Below are 22614 nucleotides of genomic sequence, written 5' to 3'. Positions count from 1 at the left end.
ACATGTCATTTTTAATAGAGATCAATAACAAACTGTCTTCCTATCTCTTCACTTGGCAGTTTGCAACCTGACGGTGAAAGTCAGCAAGTTGGGGAGAAGCACGGCTGGGCAGGAAGTGGACTTGTGGCAGGTAACCTGGCAACGTGCAGGGCAGAGTGGCCAGTCAGGCTCCAGTCCTGCTGCAGCACAAACATACAGATGGCAGTGGGGGAGAATTTCAGAGAAAACTTACATATAGCAAGAATAATCATAGGTAAATACTTTTTCTGTTGCGGTAATACAAAAATATCATAGGTTCTCAATTTTTGGCTATAGCTAAAGTCCTGAGGGACAGCATGAGTATATTAAAAAAAAACTCTTAAAAAAAGAAACAAGAGACTAAGAAACTGTCTAGGTCTTGAGATGATGACGTAAATAAAAGTATATTCATGGTGATCAACAGAAATGAGTTGATTCTGATTTGCCCCATATTAGGCAATCTGAAAACAATTATACCTTTCTCTTACCCATGCGTGATGTGAAAAGTTCACACAATGTATTTAAATGTCAACCTTTGGGTATCTGCAATCTCCCTCAATTTATTTGGGTATTTTATTTTTAACTGGCCTTGAATTTTGGTGTACTATAAAGAGAATTGGTTAAATGTGCCATTTAAAGAGAGATATTTTAAATAACAAGCCTCTTCAAAAACTGTAATGTGAATTCACTTTCACTCTCATGGGTAGCCTAGGCATGCTAGGGTAAATATTCACAGGAGAATTTGGGAAGGGATAAAAATGTGTGATTGATTTGAGAAATATTTGTTCAATTATAAAGTAGAGTAGTTCTAGCAGAAATTATTCAATTATCTCTTCTCTAAAACTCAATCCATGAATAAAACTTCATTTACACCAAATCAAGTTTATTTCAACACTTTTTTTTTCAATAGATTAGATTTTTCCACCTTTGTACTAAATGTATACAGACTCGGGTCTTTGAGGAAGTTAACTGTCATATACAAACATCATTCTAAAAACAGTAAATGCCAAGAAACTGATTAAAGACTGAATTTACTACTGTTATTATCAAAATGTTTAAAAAATATGTACTGATATGATTTAAATATCTCTATTAGCCATACTCAAATCTCATATCCTCACTATTTGGTCAATATGTACACCTAGGTTACTCTACCTTAGAGCAGAGAAAGGCACACTATAGCCCCCAAGCCAAATCTGGCTCCCCATTTACTTTTGTAAATAAAGAGAACACTGTCGCATTCATTTGTTTAACCATTGTCTATGGCAGAGTTCTTCCTAATGTGGCAGAGTTGAATACTTGCAACAGAGACTATGTGGCCTGCAAGTTTAAAATATTTACTATCTGGCCCTTCACAGAAAAGTCTGATGACCCCTGTCTTAGAGCCGCATCTAAGAACATATTATGGGATACTTAAATCATGTTATCTGAGATGTGACAATTGCATAGTATTATGTCCAACTTTCTCAGATAAAGAATGTACAAGAGATTTAATTTTTACTTGTTCTGAAGAAGTCATAAAATATTACTCTTAAAATTCAGATCAACTATCAAAAAAGTTTTGCAGGTATCTATTAAAATTCTCATATTTGAAAATCACGAAGTTTCTTTACCGGCTTTCAAAACAAAAGCTGTCTGGAGGCAATATTACTTTCCCTACTGTTAGATGTGCCTTTACTTTATAGCTTCTGGGAACATATACAAAATGAAGTAAAGAACCGCTGGATAAGCAGTGTCTACCCAATCTTTCTCTTGTGTAACATTTACGGTACCATTTCAAGATCAAGAACTCATAATCTTGTCTCCTATGTGTTATTTAGTTAATATTTAATCTTTAATTGATTTTATTACTGTGGAGAAGGATACAATAAAATTTTATTTGCACAACAGAAAATAGTAAGATAGTGCCACTAATTCCCTTCCAGTGTGCCTGGTCAGAGCACAGAACTTAATTTGCAACTCCCTGGAGTCCTCCTTCATGTTTTCCTTTCCTTTCTTCATCAAGAGCACACTCTTGAAATACATTATGCTTTCAAACGATGTAGATATTTTTCTTAATTATACATGCATTTATTTTTCTCATTGAACTTTGGGTCCTCAGAAATTTTCATCACTACCAGTAGTGTCAAATTACAAGTGCCTGGAGTTGGAGGCCTTAATATATGCGTTCTGGGCTCCATTTAAATTACACTTGGCCCAGTCACACTAACTAGTTTTTAATGCTAGAAGGGTCACTTCTGAGACACTTTAAATATAACAGTTTTAAGTGGTGCACAGGTTTACAGACTTTATTCTCTCCCCCTCTCCTCTCCCTCCCCTCCCCCCAATATCCTTGAGGATGAAAGCAAATGGCAGCACTTAATGATATCAAGTAAACCCATTTAGGTTGAAAACATCCAGAATGATCAGTAGGGGGCAGACTGTGCTCAAGTAAAATCAGAAACATCCCAGGACTCAAAAGCCATCATCTTCATATTTACTGCCAAAGCCCTTGAGGCCCAAAATGACAACAGGCAATCAAGGACTCAATTTTGTGCTTTAGATGAAGATGAAACATGTCTCCTTCAGATCAACCAAGTTGAGACGATGCTGTAAGTTGTCAGAAGGGGTTCAGAGGAACTCTTACTGTTTTCATCAGCCTTATCTCTTGTCCTCTAACTCCTCGTTCTTTAGCTGCCTGAGCTCCCCACTCCTCTTCACAAGCAGCCAGAACTCTACCTGCAGAACTCACCTGTCATGCTTCTTCTGGGCCCCATGCAGGCCTCTAGCCATGTGGGTTTTTTTTTTTTCTGGTTGGAATGCTGGTAGTTTCTCTTTTCTCCAAGCCCCGCTCTACTTCGACTACGTGGTGAAGTCCTATCTACCTTCCAATCTGCCTACTAATTTTCAAGCCCCAAAGGCTCTGTCTGATGCTGTCATTTAGTCACATAAAGCAAGTACTATTAGAACTGAATTTTGGAAAGAAACTGAGGCACAGAGATGTTATACAATTATTCCAAAGTCACACAGTAAGAATGGGCTTGAGACCACATCTGAATTCAGTTGTGTGTGACCCCAGAGCCCAGGCTCCTAACTATGCAGCAGGCTGCTTCTCAGAAACAAACATGTGAGAAAAGACCGCTGTGAGGAAGGATGCTGTAGAGAGAGGACACTTCTGGAAACATATATGAGAGACTAACAAGGGGAACACGGTCCATATCTGGAAGGCAGGGAGAGAAGGGGGACCAAGAGCAAAGGTGCAGGGTTAGCCATGAGTGGAAAGGGTGCCCCTTCTTAGGAAGCCAGAAGGAAGGATGTGAGAGTGGATCCATTTGTATTTATGGGGACAGAAACAGAGGGGATTAATGGAGTTGGGGAGAGAGTTAGAGCTATGATAAACCAGAGTGGGTGTGTTTCCAAGACCCCTGGGGTGACTTGAGAGAAACTCCCCAGAGGAAACTGAATGACTGAACCAGCCAAACGAAAGTGGAACCTTTCAAGTACTGATGTCACCTCCTGCGAGACGGTGGGACTCCACAGACCCCAGACTTAAAGCCCCAGAGCCCTAGACCAGCAGCACTATGTCATGGCATGTGGGTCTCTGCAATGGGGCAATGCTGAGACTCTTTGCACCACACTGGAAGAAGAGTCCTCCTGCACTGTGGACTGCAGGATGTGTGCTGCCACCCTGCCCCAGGTCTGTCTATGGCCCAGCAGTCTGACTGTGACATCTAAAGACGCTTGAGAGCCCTCCCCTGGCAGGGCACTTAGGTGTCTGACTGCCAGATTAAGCCACTTGTTAAGGCAGCCTTTGAATAAACTCTGATAAAATTGCCCCAGAAGACACATTTCTCTTCCAGACAACACTGTTCCATTGTTTTCCCACCAGCCTACACACAGCACGGGGTTGAAATGTTCTGCTCACAGGTGGTAGCTTATTAAAATGAGCTGCCTCTTCTACCCCTCTTATATTCTGAAGACATAGTATTGAGAAAGCAACAGAACCAAGGCCTAAGAGTCAGGAATATCTGCCTCAGAACTCTGGAGGCAGGATATTCCTACTCCAATCACAAGTGGACACACAAAAGAGCAACTCTGCACCTCTGGGCAAGAAGCCATAAAGTGGCCTGCCTGCCTGTGTCTAGCGCACAGGTGACAGAGAGAACACCACATCACATTCCATCTCTCTCAGGATGGGCATGTGTCATTGTTGCGATCTGAGCTTTGCAAACAAAGGACAAGGACACATCAATACAAGCTGAGGCACTACCTTGGAATCGTATCTCTAGAAAATCCTTAAAAATAATCTCCACCAGCAGTTCTTAAACGTTCTGGTCTCAGACCACTTTTGTATTTTTAAAAATCATTGAGGACACCAAAAAGTGTTTCTTGATGTGGGTTATATCTATTAGTATCCACATTAGATGTTAAAACTGAGAAATACAAAACATAGGTAAAACACATTTATTAAAGTCTATTACATGTTAATTAACAAATATTTTTATGAAAAATAACTACATTTTCTAAAACTAAAAAAAAATAGTGAGGAGCTGTGTTTTACATTATCTGTAATGTAATGGCTGTGTTTTACATTATTTCAAATCTCTTTGACGTCTGGCTTAAGATAAGACAGGAGCGTTGGATTCTCTTTAACTGCATATACATTCAATCTGTTGTCCTAAGCTATTTTGGTTGAAGCATAACAAGTGCCTAACGGTTGGAAAGGGACAAGTATCTTAATAGTCTTTTCAGACAGTTATGAATATTCTTTGATATTGTACCAAAATTTGACAAGTGGGATATTCTCAAAGGTTAGGTGCAATGTCGAGTCTAAAACCATATCAATGCCCCTTTCATATTCTTTTACAGTGAAGTCCTTTGGTCTGTCTTGACCTTTGAATGAATCTTTTACTCATGCATGCCACTGCAGCTCATGCATTAGTCATTTGGAAAATACTGGTTCCCTGAGTTAATATTTAAAAAAAATCACTTTTATTAATATCACTACCAATCTCATTAGAGAAGTCTTTATGGATTGAGATGCTATCAAGCTCTCACTGGTGGACACAAGTCTTCCAAAAATCTACCTTTGCATGAGAACTTCAGTTTTATCATTGACAACAAACATTGTCATTTTTTTTTCTTGAAACAACCTGACAAAGTCACTTTTGCGTTTTCCAAAAAAATGATTCCCAAACACGTAAGCTGGAATAACCACAGTCGGTTAGTCATTCTTCCAAGTAAAAATGAGATCTATGGGAGAAGAAAGCAGGTAGTTGAGCTTCCAACAGAAAGCACTACATGCACGTGATCTTCCTGGGGACACTATTGTACACTGTTAAGCTGCACAAGTTCTTTACGCCTACTTCCTACTTCATCACACAAGACATTTTTAAGTGTGTACCCAAGAAGAGAGATTTAATAAAATTAACACTCTTCAGTGCTTCATCAAGAACATTCTTAACTGATGCTCAACGTCGCTCCTTATCAGGGAAATACAAATCAAAACCACACTCAGATACCACCTCACGCCAGTCAGAGTGGCCAAAATGAAGAAATCAGGAGACTATAGATGCTGGAGAGGATGTGGAGAAACAGGAACCCTCTTGCACTGTTGGTGGGAATGCAAATTGGTGCAGCCACTCTGGAAAGCAGTGTGGAGGTTCCTCAGAAAATTAAAAACAGACCTACCCTATGACCCAGCAATAGCACTGCTAGGAATTTATCCAAGGGATACAGGAGTACTGATGCATAGGGGCACCTGTACCCCAATGTTTATAGCGGCACTCTCAACAATAGCCAAATTATGGAAAGAGCCTAAATGTCCATCAACTGATGAATGGATAAAGAAATTGTGGTTTATATACACAATGGAATACTACGTGGCAATGAGAAAAAATGAAATATGGCCTTTTGTAGCAACATGGATGGAACTGGAGAGTGTGATGCTAAGTGAAATAAGCCATACAGAGAAAGACAGATACCATATGGTTTCACTCTTATGTGGATCCTGAGAAACATAACAGAAACCCATGGGGGAGGGGAAGGAAAGAAAAAAAAAAAAAAAAAAGAGGTTAGAGTGGGAGAGAGCCAAAGCATAAGAGACTGTTAAAAACTGAGAACAAACTGAGGGTTGATGGGGGGTGGGAGGGAGGGCAGGGTGGGTGATGGGTATTGAGGAGGGCACCTTTTGGGATGAGCACTGGGTGTTGTATGGAAACCAATTTGACAGTAAATTTCATATATTAAAAAAAAAAAAAAAAAAAAAAAAAGAACATTCTTAACTGAAACTGGCAACTTTTCTTCCTGTAAGCATGTGGCAGTGAAGAACCCAATTACTAGTACAGTTTGGGGCCACTGCCTGCAACTTTGGCCACTATTACTCCTGGACTATGAGTACAATTTCAACGCAGTCAGAGGAGCAGATGACATCTTAGTATAGGATGAAAACAGTTTTGACCTTGCAGACCTCCTGAAAGGATCTCCATGGGTCCGCAGACTATACTTTGAGAACTGCTGATCTAGAAAATACCTCAGTCCGAAAGTGACTCAAGTCAGTTTTGCTCACAGCTTACCAATCACCTGGCCCCATCCAACCACAAGAGGGGGCATGGCTGAGAAGGAACGAGTGCCTGGGGTAGAGAGGTGGCAATATTTGGTGAACCAAGTTAATTACTATAGTAATAGCTAACATTTATTGAGCATTTACTATGTGCCAGGCACTGCTCAAAGAACATGTATTACTTTTTTATTCACATAATACCCTTGTGACTTAGGTTATATGAACTCCATTCTTTGGATCAGGAAAGCAAGGCACAGTAAGTTGGTCAAGGTCATACCAGTGGTGCTGAGAAGGTAGATGGATTCCAGAGCCCATGCTTTTAACTTCTAAGGCAAAATACCCATAACTATCCCCTAGTCTAGAAGAAAATGAGAAAAATAATAACATTTTCCATAAAGATACATTTAAAGATCTGTCCTTTATTACAAGGTGTCCTTTCTCCTTTAAAATATTAAAACTTCCTTTATGAATTGAGGGTGGTAAGTAGCAGGTGTTCTTTAAATTTCCTTACTAGACAAAGTAAAAAATTGGCAACTTTAAGTCAGTTCCCCTTCCTAATTATTTTTGCTAACTTTAATTGACCAAAAATACAACAATTTGTGACCATTAGTTTTGGAGGTTTTTGTTTGTTGGCTGGTTTTAGCACTATATATTGATTCAGCCAAATTTTGATCATTATGTGCTAGGTGATGTTCTAAGCTCTATTCATCAAACACTACACAAGTTTCATGGATATTATTTCATTAAATTCCATGCCATCCTGCTTCCTTATAAAGGAGATGCATTTTCTTCACTCTAAAACTAACTGAAGCAGGAAAAATCTGGAGCATGGCAAGCCCCTAAAAGGCAGCTAAAGCATTCGTAGCAACAGGTACCAGTTAGTCTCTACAGAAGTTACCAGACAGAAAACACAAGCCCATCAAGAAGTTTCTTGCTAAACTTAATCATCACACTTCTCTCTGTTAGGATCTTTTACAAGATGTAGTTTTTCTCTCAGGTTAAAGACCAAAAGAGCAACAAGCTGATTTCACCAGCTGGGCCCTGGAACTTGGCCATGGATGATTTCCTACAAAGGACTCCGAACACAAGTAGGGTTTATTGGCTAAGGGCCCAGGCCTTCAAGCCAAACAGCAGTTTAGTTAAAAGGGACATAGGGCTTAGACACAGGCAATCTGTTCTGAGCTCCAACACATTTATTCGTTTCCCTTGGAAATTCTGGATGTGCAGGAGAAATACACATTGTGAACAGGTGCTAAAAACAGAATTTTAATAAAAATTAAGCCTTGAGACATAAAAGATGTTTCAAAAAATGTTGAATACTGAGAATACACCTGTTGTTTTAATAAGATACCTTAACAATTTTGTGCTTACAGCAGAAGGAAGGAAAAGAGGAAGGGAGGGAAGGACAGACAAATGGAGGGAAGAAAGAAGAAAAAAGTAAGTAAGATAAAATCCTCAAAATACCTTGGAGGCACATAATAGGGTATTTAAATTACAAGTCCGTTATACCAAATGACTACATCTGGGCTGTCCCTTCCCTCTGGGAAGGTTAATAATAATAACTCTCATCACTGACCAAATAAGTACCAACTCTGGAAATGATCAAGACAGTGTCAATGTGCTCTGTCACCACAGGGATGAGAGGTTCTCCTCTCGTTTTTAAACACCAGATTCTATTTGGAAACAGCAACTGAAAGAAAAAAAGCTGGCAATACTAGAATACTTCTGGAAAAAAGAGTTTATGAACATAAAAGCCATTTTAGAAAGACTCAGAAACTCATTAAGTCACACACACACAAAATGATTTCTAAACTTCACTTCAGCTACTTATTGTAACAGTTTGAGGCATGCATTCGGATTCAATGTTTATAAATCTGGGTCCTTATTTGAAGCAGCCATTCAAGCTCATTGTCATTTAACAGGGAAATGAAAGAAAACATTCTTTATAACCTTTCTATCAATAACCCTATGAAAAGCCTTCCATACTGTGTTGTCAATGAGTGTCTTCAAACATCTCTATTTCATAATTAGAAGGCTGTTTTTAGAGGGTTTAGTTAAATAGTTGCAACATACAAGGTAGGGAATGCAGTTGGTCACCAGGACATTCGATTAATCCTCGCTGATGGATGGAACAGCAGATCCTCAGAGTAGTGGAGCAGTGGAGAGGGAACCACCAAGGACCCGCAGTGACAGTCAACAACACGCAAAGGAAAAGAGCAAGGGCTACAATTCACCAGTAAGAGAAGGCAACAGAGAAAAAGGCCTTCCTCAAAAAGTTAAAAATAGAACTACCCTATGACCCAGCAATAGCAGTACTAGGAATTTACCCAAGAGATACAGGAGTGCTGATGCATTGGGGCACATGTACCCCAATGTTTATAGCAGCACTTTCAACAATAGCCAAATTATGGAAACAGCCTAAATGTCCATCAACTGATGAATGGATAAAGATGTGGTTTATACATACAATGGAATACTCCTTGGCAATGAGAAAGAATGAAATTACGCCATATGCAGCAACGTGGGTAGAACGGGAAGGTATGCTGAGTGAAATAAGTCAGTCAGAGAAGGGCAGATAATCATATGTTTTCACTCATATGTGGATCTTGAGAAACTTACCAGAAGTCCATGGGGGGAGGGAAGGGGAAAAAATAGTCACAAACAGAGAAGGAGGGAGGCAAACCACAAGAGACTCTTAAATACAGAGAACAAACTGAGGGTGGATGGGGGAGGTGGGGGAGAGGTGATGGGCATTGAGAGAGGTGGGGGGAGGGTGATGGGCACTGAGGAGGGCACTTGTTGGGATGAGGACTGGGTGTTGTATGTAAGCCAATTTGACAATAAATTATATGAAAGAAAGAGAAGGAAGGAAGGAAGGAAGGAAGGAAGGAAGGAAGGAAGGAAAGAAAGAAAGAAAGAAAGAAAGAAAGAAAGAAAGAAAGAAAGAAAGAAAGAAAAAGAAAGAAAGAAAGAAAAGAGGCCTTCCTCATTAAAATCTGTGCTGAGTAATACACAGGTCTGGCAGTGGCTAAATTCCCATTTTGTTCAAGAAGAAGAATAAACCAACTGCACCAGGAACATACAAAAGTACTCTGGCCAGCTGAAGAAGGGAGAGGTGCCAGATGTCTAAGACAAGCTACTGGTGTTGACTAAGAAAAAATGTACACTTAACTGCTAAACGTTGGCAACATGTGTAAGGTTGAGATCAATTCCATGAACCTCTTCGTAAAATTGCCCTTTTTATACATAGGTGGTTTCTACACTGATGCAAGGTATACTAAATCCATACAAAATGATACACTTCAACCACTGAAAATCAACCACTTATGATATTAGAAATGGTCATTTGACTTAACGAAGACTCTATGAGTCCTCTTAACTCACTGAAAACACACATTAAATGAATGTTGAGAAAGTTCAAGCAAATGGAAGAAGTTTGGTGACCGTTGGTACAACAATGACTCGCTAGCAATGTCTTGGCTCCTGGGAGCCAAGTACAGTTATAGTCTTGATTTTACTAATCTCTTTGACTCTAGATGACACACGTAATTCTCATTAAGCAAAGAGAAACCAATAAAATGGCAAAGAGCTGCAAAAGGCTCACTACTTCTAATTCAAGAGCATGGCAAGGCAAGATAATACAAGAATTGCATGTGTGTTTAATCTAAGAGTGAATCACAGAACTTTGCTGGGTAAACTTGGGCTCTAATTCATTCCCACATAGCACAACCTTGAAAAATTTACATAAACTCACTGTATATCAATTTGCCCAGCTACAAAATGGGAAAATATTCAAACTTCCTTTTTTTTATATACTAGCTTTTTCTGTAACTAATCTGGAAAAAAATGCTCCTCAAAAGAAAATAAAACACATGTTTTTCAGCATGAAAAAGAAAGGAAATTCTGACGCATGCTACAACATGGATGATCCTGAGGGCGTTATGCTAAGTGAAATAAGTCAGTCACAAAATGACAAATACAGTATGATTCCACTTCTATGAGCACCTAGAGTAGTCAAATTCATAGTGAGAGTAGAATGGTGGTTGCCAGGAGCTGGGGGGAGGGGACAATGAGGAATTACTATCTCATGGGTACAGAGTTTCAGTTATGCAAGACAAAAAGAGTTCTGGAAACTGGTTGCACAACAATGTAGATGTGTATAATACTGCTGAATTGTACACTTAAAATGGTTAAGATGGTAAACTTTTATGTTTTGATTTTTATCACAATTAAAGGTTTAAAAAATAAATAAGTAAAATGCACAATAAGCCTAGCATAATGCCTAGCACATAGACAATCAGTCTTCAAGTACTATATACATGAATGAAGAAGACCCCTCGTGTAAGACAGACAAAATTTAATCTAACTGGCATACCATCACTGAAGGATCTTTAAACATTTCCAGAAACTGACCAGAGTGATGCCATGAGTAAGGAACCACAAATTTTTGTTGCCAATGAGTTCTCTGCTTTCCCAAGCCCTAGTCCTTACAGGGACCACCCACCTCTTGTGAGATTCAAAGAACTCACATCACATTAAGGCTGTGTACCTACACAGGTAAGGAAAGACAGCTTTTTGCCAGCCAAGAAAGCCTCTGCTGTAGGAAAGTGGAAGGCATGCACCTGGGGAAAGGGGATGCAAGTACTAGAGCCAAAGACTCTTCAATGTTCTTCTGTAGCCACTTGGATACCACTCTGCAATTTAGCAGATGACTGATCTAACCAAAGAATTTACAGTATTACAAGTATTGTGCTCCTTGACAATGCATAGTTCTGTTTGCAAAAGAGTTTGGAAGATATCCATTGGTAAATCAGAAGACATTCTGATGAGTCCATTTATTCATTCACCCTACACTTACTGATCCCCATCATAAGCAGGTGCATTGACAGCCATGATATAAAGATGAACATATCTTGCTCTTCTATTCTCCAAGTCTAGGGAAGGTAGGCCCCCACACAGTTAAAAAAATTAACTATGTACACATTGGGCATGGTATAAAGATGAACATATCTTGCTCTTCTATTCTCCAAGTCTAGGGAAGGTAGGCCCCCACACAGTTAAAAAAATTAACTATGTACACATTGGGCATGATATAAAGATGAACATATCTTGCTCTTCTATTCTCCAAGTCTAGGGAAGGTAGGCCCCTACACAGTTAAAAAAATTAACTATGTACACATTGGGCAACTAAACACAGAGGATGGAATGATAAAAAACCTTGGGGGAATTGAATTAGCCTTCAAAGAAGATATTATTTTTGGACTTGGTCAGGTTTGGGAGGAGGGAAATAGGGTATATACTAGCCAAGGCAAGGTCTTCTTTAAAAAAAAAAAAAAGGTGCATGAAAAAAATTATGTCTGAACAATGATGAAAAGACATTCATAGATAGGACATATGTGTGTTTCAGAAGGGGGGGAAGAGGGACGGGTACTAACACTGGAGAGGTGGGTTTGAATCATGTTGATAACCTGCGTATTGCTCCAAGTAGTCTGGCTTTGTCTTGAAAGGTTTTAGAAACACAACTCTTGGGTGGCAGGTAGACAAGAATGACTACTTAGATAGGAGGACCATTTAAAAGGCTACTGCAATAGATTAAGCAAAAGTAGAGACAACTCAAACTAAATGTGTCAGTGACGTTAAGGGTTCAGGTATGCGGCAAAACAAAGAGGAGAGCCAAGGAAAACCATTAGCTTACAGAACTGTCGGTTATAAGCACTACTGGACGAACAAGGCTAGGGGATGATCATGTCTTCAGCTGGAAATACGTTGCACGTAAAGTTCAGTTTCCTCATTTATAAAATAAGGTAACTAATAAATGATCCAACTGAATCTTGGAGTTGATGGGAAGATTAAATAATAAACAAAAAGGACATAATACTATTATTTATGCCTAGATTTGTGGAAGTATGGACCTGGAGAGAACCCAGGGCTGAAGAGAGACATCTTGGAGTTACTGGTACATAAGTTATGGCTAGTAGTGCTGAAGGTTATAAGCTTGATCATACCAGGAAATGATGCCCTATAATCCAGGACTAGACCCTGGTGCATGCAAATATGTGGCACGTGAGGCCCTGGGCTGGACGCCAGCAAAGACGATTTTGAAGGCATGATCCAAATATGGGAATCTGGAGAAAATGGTATGATGGAAAAATTATAAGCAGTAAATAGCCAGAAGTGCCTATTCTTTCCAGAAGCTAGTAGGATGAGAGCTGGAATGGGTAGGTTTAACACTTAAAAGGTCAAGAGCATGCACCCTCAGCAAAAGCTACTCCAGGGGAAGGGAGAGGTGGAGGCTAATCATAGTTCATTTAGGAATGTTGTATTTTCATGATGTGTTCTGATGTTAGGTAACTTTAATTCAGGAAAAATTCATTCGTGTGGCTGGAGCACTGAGAATTTACTCTCTCCCAGGGGCTACAAATACAATTTTTCTTCTTTATTTAATTTGAAAAATAGAGGGCCTTGTGAATCAGACTGAGAAAAAAAATTACTGCTGTCAGGATTCATTGATACATTTTTTCACAGAGAAAAGAACACTAGATTTGGAGGAAAGAGGGAAGAGACAATGCAAATAAAATACAAAACACCAGAAATGAAAATAAACTTTCTGGAATAATGCAGGGCTGGTGCTGCCAGAGAACAGACGTGAGTGCCTTTCAGACGCTACTCCCATCTGCCAAGGGCCATTAAGGACACATATCTGCAAGCACTTTACAACATTACCACTCTTACCTTTCTTTTGATATCAGTGAACTGGGAAAACATTAAAGACCAATAATACGACAGCTCCAGGATATAATAGTAGTGAAGGTCAGTTGTGAGTGGCTGGGGATTAAAGAAAAAAAAAAGAAAGATTAATAGTTAATAGGAAACCAAATTGTGTCCCAAACATCTCAAGTTCAGTGCTGAAAAGTGACATGGTCTTATGCCTCCACAGATTCCAGCCCCATTCTCTCTATGGGTAAGAGGGCTTTGAAGTATGTCTCTAATACACAGCTTAATGGCATTAAGTTTGTTGCATCTCCAACCAAAAAAGTGTCAATGAGTATGAACATTTGGTACCCAATTCACTATTTACTTTAACAACAGCATTTATGGTTCCTTGATAGAAGGATCTGTTAAGATTTCTTAGGCAACCTGAAAAAAAGCCTTTTAATACATACAGAAAAAGAGTAACCCTGGAAAGTACCATGAGATTCCATAGTATAGGGGCAAGGGAGGTAGGTGATAGAATGGGTGCTAGATGGGGTGATAGATGGGTCATGAAGGCAGAGTTTCGAGTTCTGTATTAATCAGAGCTTTCTTGTTATTAAGGAATGTTCTGTACATTGCAAATATCAGAAAAGATAATTCAAAAATATTTATTAAAAGGCAGAGGGACAAGGAAGCTGCCAAGAAATACCAGGCTAGGCCCTCAGCCAGGAAATCTGAGATCAAGTCTCAGCTCCATAGCTCAGTGGGCCTTAGTATACCTTTTGTAAAATGGGGGGTGATACCTGTTCTATCTGCTTCAGGGGTCCAAGAATGGGGAGAGGCTCAGAGAGCCAGTAGAAGTCAAGAACATTTATTTTGTTTACTAAGCTATAATGAAATGTCTTACTTTACCAGAATGAATGAGAGACCTTTGAAATGCATTCTATCCGTGCTGCCCACAATGTAATAGTATATACAGTAACTGCAATTGAAACTTTAATGCTCTGGGAACCAATAGCAGCGTAACAAAGTACTTTCATGAGAAGCTGGCACTCTCTTAACTACCAACCCTACCAGCTTTATGCACTGGTATCAAAGAAAACAGTTGTCCCTCCCACTGATCTCTGGCAACAAAACACATGAGGGGACAGGATATTATCCCACCAGCAATCCCAAGCTCTGAGTAACAATGACCATCAGTGTGTTTATCAAACTCAGCACCATACTGGAGAGAATATATTTTCCACTGAATTGTCCTTTTAAAATTTGCAGGCATTAGCAATAAGGGATGAGTATTCAGGTCAGACATATGGCAGCAATGAAGTCTAGAAAATAGGGCACTGGCTTCAGGACCCTGGGAGCCAAGGTTAAATTTCAGTTTTAATGAGCTTCCCTGCACCACCACCTGGGAAAAACCACGGCGGGCTAGGAAGACAGGTGAGAGTACATCTAGAAACCAGAGTTCCTAAGAGAGCATCATATTACAAAACTACCATATTCATGGAGTGCTCTGCAATTGACAAAACTATCCACATGTTAATTTCTCTGACTCTCATAAAAACCCTATAAAATTAGTACCATCATTTTCTAGATAGTATAGCTGACAGGAAATTGCTGTCAAGTTAGTTCAGGTTGAAAGGCTAATCACAGGTCTTATAGCTAGTGAGGCCCTGTGACTGCTATTCGAGGGCTTCTCATTCCCAACTTGTGCTCTTTACGACAAACTATCTAGTCCCAACTAAAGATCACTTTCCATTATTTTGGACTTAAATATATGCATTATATAAGAACCATCATATATGTAATAAATTACATATATATTCATACACAAGGAGCAGTGTGCCTTTAATAAAATTGCAGCAGACCACTACTCTTTCATATAAACATATGTTCAATTATTTACTTAATATACATGCTAAAAACATAATAAATATGCTTCATGAGCACTACCTATCTTTAAAAAAGTGCTCTTAAGACTTGAGACTGACTTTGAACTGTAATCTCTGTAATTATTCAGCATAGCTACCCACAATGCACTTTAATTACACGCATAATAATTACATGCTGTTTATTTTTTTCCCCACACATATAAAAAGAAAAGTAGCTGATTTTTTTATGAGAATATGGAGTTTATCAAAGATGACCATTATTCCTTCAAGAAATCATGAACTGTTCCTAAATTTCGGGGGCTATTACCAAATTATTCATTGATAAGCAATGATGTCTTACTAGCAGAAGACAATATTGATCTGAAACTCCAAATACACAGTATCTTTCCTTCTATACTGATGATGTTTCTTATTTTTACTTCTTATTTTATTGTTTTTTAAAGATTTATTTTATTTTAAAGTAATCTCTATACCCAATGTGGGAATCAAATTTATAACCCCAAGGTTAAGAGTCACATGCTCCACGTACTAAGTCAGGCAGACATTTCAATGTTTCTTATTTTTAAACATATCTATCTACCAGACCCTCAAATTTTCATGTTAAATCTATAGTTTTGTCTGTGAAACAGCCTGCAATTACATTTTGGCCCACTGCCCCAACAACTAATTATCTCAGAAAAAAGCAATTCCTTAGCTCCAGCCATAAATGTGAAAGCTATTTCAGACTATGTTATAGTTATAAAGAGGAGTGGGAATTACATTTCATGTGACATTTGTCCTAATGTTGTTCATATGACAGAATTTTCCTCATAAATGCAGTGCATTAGAGCAGCTGCCACATGAACATTCAAGTTAAGGTTTCTAGAAGGCTTTGAATACTTTTATAAATAGAATTCTAGATGTATATGGATTTTTCCACTCAGTATACCAATACAGGACACAACCAGAGGTGTAATGACAATATCCCAAGTATTTAAGGTAGTAAAATAGCAGTGGAGCCTGAGAATTACAACTGTGGACAGTAAGTTTTGATGTTGACTTCAGTCTCCATCAGAAAGCCCTAGAATGCTCAGCTTTCTCTAACCATGTCATATTGCTTGCTTACATGCTTTTCTAATATGGATGTACCCCATAAAAGAGATGGAAATGCAAACTCAAATTCCATTTCAATGTGTCCCTAGCATGAACTAGCCCAAGAAGTTTCCAACACTGGTCCCTAGCTCCTGTTGCAACACTGCGTGTAACAGAGACGATTACAGAGCATGCTTGCTTCCCATTAACTTTATGCACACCAAAAAGACCAAATACCTCTAAGAAGACAGCCCAAAGAACCAAAGCCAAAAATCCAAGTTGCTTATCCGAATGTATGTCACTTTATCATCAAAATATCTAGTTGTATTTGATTCTCTTATATAACATATTCCAATTAAACTAGAAAAGACCCAGCTCTATGATATTCAAATAGTAACTGATCTGAGGACCACAACACATGCTAATCTTATTGAATTCATGGACAGAGGCAAAGGTATGTAGGAAGCAGAGATCTGAAATGCTCCCTTTCTGGGGTATAATTTTAATCTCAGTTTTGGCGATGGTTTTAAGTTTAGTGTAATGATACAAGCCAATTTTTCTATGCTCAAGGAAATGGTGTTTGATTTACATATTTAGAGGCTGCTCTTAAGCCGCAAAGTGACCTGAACTCTGCTTGTTTGCTGCAGCCCCACACTTTGCCCACTTGCTGTCCAGACGGACCCTTGCTGGTGTCAGGTCTTCAGGCCCTCCACAGTAATTAGAAGATCAGCTGTTAGAAGCAAGAATCGCCCAACTATTGAATCGATTGTATCTCACTCTCCAGCAAAAGCACCTTCCAGCTTATTCATTTGCTAAAGCAACTGAGCTCTGATTCTGAACTTCACTGAGAAAACAAACTGCTTCCCTTAACTAGGCTAAGTCTGGCATCAAGCAGCAGGGGCAAGGGCAAGGGGCTAAAAAGTGAAGTGGCTGCCCAGCCTGCTGGGGCCTGAAACCATGAACCTGACCTAAGGGAGATACTCTGTGTGTGTGAAGACCCAGTCGGCAATGTCTCCTTACCTGATAGGGGTAGTTGTACCAACAGTGCCTTGTATTCCACAACCACGGGCTCTGAAACAAAATGACAAACACATTTCACATGTTTTGGAAATGAAATAAGATTGTCCCCAGTATTTTGGGATTTCAATAATCGACCTGTATGAGAACTGAAGAACTTAACTAGAATTAGGACTTTTAAAAAAAAATAAATGAATTAAGTTCTTTTTCTTTTTAAAAAAATTTTAATGTTTATTTACTTATTTATTTTGAAAGAGAGAGAGGGAGAGAGAAAGAGGGAGAGCGTGTGCAAGTGGGGAAAGGGCAGAGAGAGAAGGAGAGGGAATTGCAACCGTGAGATCATGACCTGAGCCAAAATCAGGAGTCAGATGTTAAACTGACTGAGCCACCTAAGTACCCCTAGGATTAGGATATTAAAGCAGTTAATATTCCATTATACAGTCTCTCTGGGTAATCTTCTAAACTCAACTGGTAGTATTTCTGGGATGGAATCCCCACTGGTGCTTTTTGTATTTTGGCTACATAGCCACCTTCCTACTATGCAACCAGCCTCCACAGCAGAGCCCTTTAGAAGTCTCACCCAGACCAGATGCAAATCATCAATCTCACTCTTATCAATAAACAATGCTGACAGTTGGTGCAAACTACCCTGAAACTCCTCCAACCAATGTTACAAAGCAACATTATCAATCAATCGTTTCATGCTTTGGTGACCAGTGGTTAAGTAACCGGCAGGGATACTTATTTCAGCAGAACAGCTCAGACTAATTCCAGGCCTGAGGGAATTAACCCTCACAACACACTCCACCTCCCAGTTCATGGTCAAGGTCTTTTAAAGACAAAACAATCATTCTTAATTTGACAGCAATCACTTGGTTTACAACACTGTAAAATCAAAGAGAACATCTAAGTGTACACATATTCCAAACATTTATAGTAAGCAGGGAGAGACTGGTATAGATTTACACAGGCTGCTGAACAATCCGATAATACCAGCACAAACTTTCCCATATTTTTTGTATTAAATTTATAATTCTTTTGCATTCTTAACCCAAGCTATCAGCATTTTGCGGCATACATCTACATACATTTAATGTACATCTGTATGTTTCTTTTTTTTTAAATTTATTTTTAATGTTTATTTATTTTTGAGACAGAAAGAGACAGAGCATGAATGGGGGAGGGTCAGAGAGAGAGGGAGACAGAATCTGAAGCAGGCTCCAGGCTCTGAGCTGTCAGCACAGAGCCTGATGCGGGGCTCGAACTCACGGACCGTGAGATCATGACCTGAGCCGAAGTCAGACACTTAACCGACTGAGCCACCCAGGCGCCCCTACATCTGTATGTTTCTTAAGAAACACAATCTATCCTTAACTCAATCCATGTTTATGCATCTCAAAATGATAATACTGTCATTGAAAGATTAATGTGAGATATATTTGTACTGACCTGACCTCTTTCCTTACCTCGTCCCAGATCCTATAAGATTAAAAGTTGCTGCTGTCTACAGTAGGATGATGTACTTGTCTCCCTGAAAGCCATAGATACTGTCACCCTATTATCATCCGCATCAGCTCTGCATGAATGATGATGATGATGATGATGATGATGAAGACAGCAGCTAATACTTGTTCAGTCATCCCTACATCCACACATTGGTTTTTTTAGGGTTTTTCCTCTGTGGTCTGTTATTTATTTAACAAATTAAAAAGTTATTTAGCTCGAGACTGTCCCATTATACTTGTTTTAAAGAGCTTTTTATTTATTTATTTTCAATATATTTTTTAACATTAATTTTGAGAGAGAGAGGGAGCATGAGTGGGAGAGGGGCAGAGAGAGGAAGAGAGAGAATCCTAAGCAGGCTCCGCACTGTCAGCACAGAACCCAACACAGGCCTCAATCCCATGAACCACGAGATCATAACCTGAGCTAAAATCGAGTTGGATGCTTCACTGACTGAACCACCCAGGGGTCCCCATCCCATACACTTTTCAAGGTTCTCACATATGAACTAATTTTGTTCTTACAGTAGCTAGTAGTATTTGTTTCATTTTATACATAGGCACAGTGAGGCCCTGAGTCTGTAAATAACCGCCCAGATTAAATAGCTAGGCAGTCCCAGAGCTGGAAATCAAACTCAGACTCTCTGGTCTTAGACCCAAATGTGACTACTGTGCACCCTGCCTCTGAGTCTAATAAAAAACCTGAGCCAGGCCTTTATTTAGAGAGCCAGACTGAAGTGAAAAGCCATTCTATGCACTAAACCATTCTCCTTTCATTAAAGCACTACTAATTTGCCTTCCTTTCATCTGCTCTTGCCATCGACTACCTGTTCAGGGCTGTATACATCATTGCACGTAACATCCTGGTGTCTGAGTTGTATGCCTGTCCGTCTCCTCCATTTTCTCTCATCTATAACCTTGATGTTTATTACTGACCTACCTCACAGAGTGCTTGTGAAGATCAAATGAGACAGCATGTATAAAAATATTTTAGAAGCTTCAGAAGTTTCATATGTGGTTGTCATATGGTTATATAAATAATACATGTCCATCGAGGAAGATACAGAAAATACAGAAAGTAATGAAAAATAATGTGTATTTTCATCACTATTATCATTTCATGTACATCCCACTTTTGGTCTTTTTTCTATATTTCTGTATTTCTATATAAATATAGATTTATTTTTAATAAATTAAACACATGTACACACATAATTTTTAAATGGGCATAACATACCAAGATCTATTTTAAAGTATAGTACAAATGTTGGTTATTATCCTTTTTCTGATAAAGCTGTATATTATCTCAATAATGAGTTGAAAGTCCCTGAGGGAAAGGTATGTTTATCCCCCCAGCACCTGGACCCAAAGCTGACAGTGCAACGTTCATTTACTAAATGCTAATGAAAGGAATACAGAATTAAACACAAGGCCTATGACAAATCTTGTAGCATTTTTCTGAATGTATCAGTCCCAAGGCAACAAGGCATGCACGTGCTTGCCTCTAAAGATGCAGTGGGAATCTCTTCCACTGTGGCCACTCCTTCCAGTCACAGGCAGGAGAACAAAGTGTCCTAGAAACAGCCATTTTTTAGAGCTTTCCCTCATCTGTGAGTTTCTTGACTTGTCTGGTTTTTTCCTAACATGCAGACTTCTCCCTGTGTGCATCGGATGTATACCAACTAGATCTGTTTCCATTATGTGCCAAAACTTGACTGACCTGCAGATATACTGGATGAGTCTTTGTCTCTCAGCGGGCCTTCACCCAGGTGAAACAGGAGCAATAGGCCTGCATACTATGAATCCGATGAAACTACCAGGGCCCTAACTCAGCCTGCAAGCTTATTTTCCAAGCATTTTAACTGTTTTATTTTTTTAATTTTTTTAATGTTTATTTATTTTTGAGAGAGAGAGAGAGAGAGAGAGACAGAATGCAAGCTGGGGAGGGGCAGAGAGAGAGGGAGACACAGAATCCAAAGCAGGCTCCAGGCTCTGAGCTGTCAGCACAAAGCCCTACGTGGGGCTCGAACTCATGAACCATGAGATCATAACCTGAGCTGAAGCTGGACGTTTACCAGACTGAGCCACACCCCCCCCCAGGCGTCCCCCAAGCATTTTAATAATAAGTTCTTTCACATTGATGCATGTTCACCTATACCTCTCCCTTTGACAACACTAGATACAAGTATCGCCTTCTGTATGCATACCACATTTTTCTAGGATCTCAGATTTTATGGGCCTCCCCAAACCTATGGGGCTGGTAAAACAAACACAAATGTCATCTTTCTCAATTACAGATTAGAAAACTAAAGTCCATGAGCAGGCGTTTTTCCCAATTTTTTATAGTTCAACACTAGTGTATGAATCTGAATTAGCTGCTTATAATTTAATATATTAGGTGTAATTCCTTCTATGTGAATTGATACCATGAAGCTATGTTTTCTTTAAAATTTATTTTCTTTTATCAATTTTTCCATTTTCTACATTTCTAGGTGTCTTTTTCAGAATCATTTAAACATTAATTTGATATCAAAATCTGTATATTCCATCACATGAATTAAAGGATAACAACATAATTCAAAACATAAAAAGCTGAAATATTCAGATGTCAGGAACACTGGTAATTTAAAAATAACACACTGAAAACCCTAGGTTTAGAATGATAGGCCTAGCATCTTCCTAAATAATAAGTTGTGAGCTTAGAACAGTGCATGGCAATTTAAGCACATTTTCCAGAAACAGATAAGCCTTTTTCACATGGCCTCACGATATCAACTCGTGTTGTCAAGCCTGGAGAGTCTAAAAACCCAAGGATTTTCCCATCTTGTCATTCCAATACCTTGAGATTCACATTCTTCCATGTCACACACATACACTTAAATAATGTTATGAAACACTTCACAGATTCCAAAGTACTTTATATATATTATCTTATTTAATTCTCACAACAACACTGCAAGTGTCAGAGCAACACAGCCAGCAGGATATCCTAAGAGACAACATGCTGGCATGGAGCTTTTCAAACTGTTAATGCAGGTTCTGATTCAGTAGGTCTGGCCTGGGGCTAAGATTCTACATTTTTAACAAGCTTCCAGGCAGTGCAGATGCTAATGGGCCTTGGACCACATTTGAAAGAAGGTGACACCATCTTCCTGGTATTTACCATGTGCAAGGCACCCTGCTAAGCCCTTTGTTCCAATATTCCACAATTTAATATCTGATGAATGAATTAATGGATTATTCCTAATGTTTATAATAACCCTTTGAGGCAGAAATTGCCAGTGAAACAAAATTTAGCTAGAGACATTACTTCTCAACCAACCTCCCTCTTGGATATAACCACATATCTAAGCTCTGGTGGGAGGGATATGACCAGAATTTACATGTGCCACTTCAGGATGGTGCCCCTAAAAGTTCAAGGGAATGTGTTCCTCTCACCCTTTCTCCACTCCTATTGGAGGGAGAACATGAAAATTGGAGCGGTCACCTGGGACCCTGAAATCTGTTTCTGTTGAGGTTGATGTTAGAGGTCTCCTACCAGCCCCAGTCTGCTTACCTCTGGATTGTATGTGGGAGATGAACAAATTTCTATCATTTTTCTCATATCTAAGCTACTGGGTTGTCTTTAAAAAATATATACACACACATACATACATATACTAGCATAGCCTGTCTTCTCACTAATATATGCATCAAGGCAAGTCTCTTTAATTATTTTATAGACAAATAAGCAAGCTCAAAAAGGTACCATAATTAATTGAAGACTACACAGCTGATGAGTAGAAAAACTTAGATTCAAACCCAGGCCAGCTAGATCCTTCCACTTTACCTTCCTTGCAGTTGGTATCTTGGGTACAAAGAACGGGTAAAGAAAGAGAAACAC

General features: G+C 39.1%; 1 protein-coding gene across 2 annotated transcripts in view; it reads right to left on the bottom strand.

The window, feature by feature from the left end:
- Positions 1-22614, bottom strand: part of CERS6 (ceramide synthase 6) — a 326795-nt gene that overhangs the window by 62586 nt on the left and 241595 nt on the right. For both annotated transcript variants that reach the window (XM_042994638.1, XM_007074617.3), the window contains exons 5-6: positions 17233-17283; positions 13292-13384 (exon numbers count right to left, since the gene is read on the bottom strand). In XM_042994638.1, the coding sequence (XP_042850572.1) occupies positions 13292-13384; positions 17233-17283 (144 nt within the window). The remainder of the gene's footprint in view (positions 1-13291; positions 13385-17232; positions 17284-22614) is intronic.

Source organism: Panthera tigris, chromosome C1, assembly GCF_018350195.1.
Source record: "Panthera tigris isolate Pti1 chromosome C1, P.tigris_Pti1_mat1.1, whole genome shotgun sequence".
Classification (NCBI taxonomy): Eukaryota; Metazoa; Chordata; class Mammalia; order Carnivora; family Felidae; genus Panthera; species Panthera tigris.
The sequence above is the reverse complement of the archived record's forward strand: the minus strand, read 5'-3'. Positions and strand labels throughout refer to the sequence as shown.